The following is a 4,755-nucleotide window of genomic DNA, read 5'->3' on the forward strand; positions in this document are numbered from 1 at the left end:
GATGAAAATTGGCTTTTGTCGCACGAGCTGCCACTATCGGTGTGTAGGTTGTTTTAGTACTACTATAGCAGCTAGTCACCAGCACTTATAGAAACCGTAATTTTGTAACGGCGAATACAATTGTCATTACTCAAAAGCGCGTTTACACGAAGTTAACCCATAGCAAACTACACTGAACAAAAATAAAAGCTACATGCAACAATTTTACTGAGTTCATAAATTATTTCTATGGATTTCACGACTGCGCAGGGGCGTAGGTAACGGGAGCCAGGCCCAGCTAATCAGAATCTGTTTTCGCAACAAAAGGGCTTTATTACAAACAAATGCTCCTCAGCACCCTGCTCCTCCCCTCAGCGGATCCCACAGGTGAAGAAGCCAGGTGTGGAGATCCTGGGTACACGCGGTCGGTGGTTGTGAGGCCAGGCATACTGTTAAATTCTCCACCAAAAAAGTGGCTTATGGTAGAGAAATGACCATTCAATACCCTGGCAACAACTCTGGTGGACATTCCTGCAGTCAGCATGCCAATTGCGCACTCACTCAACTTGCGCTTATATTTATGTTCAGTATAGTTCTGAGTGACCATAACTTATGTCATGATAACACATTGTTCCTCTGACCAGGTCTTAAAGTGCAGGACTAAATAAAATATACAATCACATACTGTTTTAATAAAAAAAGTCAAGGTACAATAATCACATTTAAGTGAAACATACACACAGGTGTAAGCCATAGTCTTGTTTTATCAAGGAAAAACAATTGTCTTTGACGTCAATGATAAACAGAAATAGTTGCTCTTTAAAAGTATAAGATTACAAATGTGAATATTAAACAAAAGTTAAATCAACATATCAGGCTTTCCCTCTGTACAGTACTTTACATGGCACTACAGAGTTAATTAGCGAAGTGATTTCCACCCCAACACCCTCTCCCCAGACACAAAAAAACAGTTATGTACTTCTAAAGCGACAGACAAGCAACCGTCTGAGCTCTGGAGACAGGAATACTAAAATGGTCAGTTCAGATATGGGTGTAAGCATGTGGGGGTCCAATCAGTGCCCCGGTGCTGAGCGCACACACGCGCCACCCCTCATGGCAGAGGTGGGTCCACAGAAAAAGTCACTATGCCACAGCTGCTAAGGGCCAGTTCACTTCTTATTCTTGGGGGCAGGTCTGTAAGAAGGAATATTTTATAAATTCATATTATAAAGAAAATACATTCGACAGGGTAAAATCTTTTAAATGAATTTGATGCCAAAACTCAGATTTACAGAGATGAATTTATGCAACAAATCCATGAAAAATTGTTAAATATAAATCAGGGGTCGTGTTAGATTTCAGAAATCTGAATTTACAAAATGTAGACCATAAACAAACATGCATTTTAAACCATTTCAGCTGCATTTTATATTTAAAGCAAGTTTTGTGTTCCTTCAATAGTGACCAGGGGGTGCAACACATTCAGCACAAAATAGCTTAATTCATCAGACAACAGAAGTGCAATGCTATTTGGCTAGTAGCCACACAAGTAAATGTGCTTACAATGAAAAAGAACGGTATTTTCTGCTATGTTTATCATAGAAATAATGAAGCCAGCTACATTTCCTAAGGTTTTGCTTGAAGTTTAGAACGCTGTCTGAATATGTACCGTTTGTCATCCGAGTGGAAAAGTGCCACTGAAGCAAAATTAGTGTTTGCAGAAAATTGCAATAAGCAGCATTTTAGATCTGCGTTTACAAAAACGCAGCAAGATACTTATTTGCATTTTGTTTTTTCAATTAACGTGACCCGTTTATATTTATAAACAAGCATTTCCTCACCTGTAGATTCCTACTACGATGGCGTGATCTCTCTCATAAGGCTCCAGTGTCAGCTGCTCCTGGGGCTTCATGTTTTCTGAGCCCATCTTCTTCACCTCCGCAGCAAACACAGCCTCCGGTGCTGCCGTTGAGTCAATGCAGTTTGCCTGGAGGGAGACGAGACAAACGTATTTTAATCCCACTGCACCTGAAGCACTGGCCCTCAGTAACAGTAATCTAGGTTGCTCCTAAAATCAAAAGCTTTTGCAGCACAATGCAAATGTTCAACATCTAATATCTTAGTCTGCCTGCTTAATTAAGAATAGTATTCCAGAAGATAGCGCCACTAACTCTGAATAACAGCTTTTTCCACAGTTTCAATGTTTTACCTTGATTGAGATGACAAAGTGCCCTCCGTTCTTGAGGAAGTTGTGAGCGTTGAGTGCAACAATTCTGGTCTGATCAGGCTGGGCCACATCAGCGAAGATGACATCTACCATGCCTGCACAAAGAGGGTACAGCCAGAGTTAGTAAAACATACATAAACCACCACAGTATTTTGGCATCAGTGTATGATTTTGATGACTTACCAACAAGCATGCGGTATTTGTGTGGATGCCGGGCGTCCTCAATGATGGGAATGATATTGGTTCTCTTTTTGGCAACATTGAGCAGATCACGCCCTGACCTGTGAGAGAACTCTACAGCATACACAAGACCCTCCTGCAAAACAGAGGAAGAGTCATTACATGTACAGGGGTCAAAGGAATGAAGGTCCACACTTCATTGTGATAGTTAATTGTTCTAAACAAGACCATTATCGAGTAGCCCAACTAAACCAATGAGTTCTGATTATGTGCAAAAAAATATACTCACAGGTCCAACGATGTCTGACACGTGGGACACTGTCGTCCCTGATGCAGCTCCCAGGTACATGACCTTCGAGCCAGGTTTGATGTGGATCTGGTCAACCCCTCCCAAGATGGCTGCTGCCAGCTTTGACCGGAAAGGGTTCCACGCTCTGTACTCAATCTTCGTTTCTCCTTCCTCAACATTCATCCTTTTTTCTCCATACACAGACTCTCCAATTACCATGTTCTTTGTCACCAGGGCATCCTCCTTACCACGGCAGATGAACACACCTGAAGGCGGAAAAAAGAGCCGTATGAAATTACAACACTCCAATATATTTGGAAGTTTACAGTTCAGAAGAAATCGTGTAGAGTGGGTGCTGCTGAACAATAGTGCAACTACAGGCCTCTGCTGGAGACAGCTTGTATTGCACAGCTCCCCAACTTTTCCACTCACCTTCATGTCTATGAGGCTCCACTGTGACTTTCCTGCCCGCGCCGAAGCCCCCGCGTCCACCTCTACCCCTGGGGGTGCCACGACCACCTCCACGGCCTCTGAAGCCACCCTCGCCACTTGGAGACCTAAATCCACCTCCTGTAACAGGGAAATAACACTTAATGTCCAGTTCTTGCCCAAATGAACCACGTGCGGAAAACAACTTTCAGCCATGGAATCCAACCTAAAAACATAGCTAAATTTTATTTGACTTACCACCACCTCTGCCTCTGAATCCTCCCCGTCCGCCTCTATCTCCAAAACCTCCTCGTCCACCACCTCTGTCTCCAAAGCTCCCTCTTCCTCGGAAGCCTCCTCTGCCTCCTCGATCACCACCCCGAGGGCTGAATCCTAAAAGGAAGATGAAAGATTGTGAAAAATGGAGATTAACATTCAAATGTGTATGGCACATGACATGTTGCCAGGGCCTGGTGCAAACAAATGAACGAGAGATGCTTCAGATTTATGGTGCATGTTACAGTACAGATTACTTATAGAATCATAGATCCCAACAACTAATGCATGCTTATTTGTCTTACAGCCATGATAACTAAACACACGTTAATTTCACCACCTGTGATGAATTGATACCCTAATAGCGGATTAAAGGGGTACAACAAAGAACTTGGAAATGGAACAGAACATTCAATATGTTTGTATGTCTCGGTGTTAGTTTGCCATCTAACTAGAAGACTGCATTTGAGCTCGAGTGGTAAACCAAAGATAATGGGTAAACAGTATGACATGGCAGGCCATGAATCTAGCTAATGCAATGGGTTAATAAATGACCTGGTTACCAATGCTAGCATGTTGATAGTACATGTGCCAATAATGTTAAAACAAATACTTGGCTAGGCACTCAAACCCAAACCACGTTCAGGCAATATAAACAAGAATACGTGTGTTGTGTGCGAACAATAACTACCTAGATTGCTTGCTAACTACTTAGCTAACGTTAGTGCTTATGAACACGTGTTTAGTTTTCGTGCCATGTGGGCTTCAACATTGAGGAATATGTGCATTAAATCACAGCAGATGCAAATACAGTCCAAACACTTTAATATGAATGATCATTAGGTGAAATTGAACACAAACACGTCCTACTTGTAACTGTATAGTTAGCTATATGCACTATTTACTTTTTGTTCAAGTTGTGTGAGAGAAACCATGGCTAACGTTACTGCTCGCAACACCAGGCCGGAAGATTAAACAACTTCACAATAATATTTGGCCTTCATAATAGTAAGTAAAACTTTGACCGGCATTTCGATTATGTATCCCCGTTTACTCAATTGATCAAATAAACTTACCTGGTGTCATATTTGGTCGATTGCTGTGCTCTCAATGTAAAACAGCTTGAATTTCCTTTACCCGGTTTTCTCTTCTACCTTCTTCTTGTGAAGACTCAGCAGAAACTACGTAATAAAGTGGCCATGTGTCATCAGACTCCGCCTTCCCATGATACACCACGGTCTGAACGCTTGGGATTTTGTCGCCACCTAGCTTGGACGTCCATAAGTACACCCCAGTCGTTTTTGCTCATCTTTATCAAGGGTGTCAATAATTTCTGACTTTCTTGTCTTGAGCCCAACATTGTAGAGGTAAAATA

At 42.1% G+C, this 4,755-nt stretch overlaps 1 protein-coding gene across 1 annotated transcript; it reads right to left on the minus strand.

The window, feature by feature from the left end:
• Nucleotides 1–651: 651 nt before the first annotated feature.
• fbrl (rRNA 2-O-methyltransferase fibrillarin) lies at nucleotides 652–4,543 on the minus strand. Its single transcript, NM_001140202.1, is given in 8 exon segments — nucleotides 652–1,173; nucleotides 1,821–1,966; nucleotides 2,189–2,301; nucleotides 2,390–2,522; nucleotides 2,676–2,941; nucleotides 3,108–3,245; nucleotides 3,363–3,497; nucleotides 4,457–4,543. Coding segments are annotated over 8 exon segments (966 nt in total). The 5' UTR covers nucleotides 4,467–4,543; the 3' UTR covers nucleotides 652–1,148.
• Between the last annotated feature and the right edge of the window lie 212 nt (nucleotides 4,544–4,755).

This window comes from Salmo salar, chromosome ssa05 (assembly GCF_905237065.1).
Source record: "Salmo salar chromosome ssa05, Ssal_v3.1, whole genome shotgun sequence".
NCBI lineage: Eukaryota > Metazoa > Chordata > Actinopteri > Salmoniformes > Salmonidae > Salmo > Salmo salar.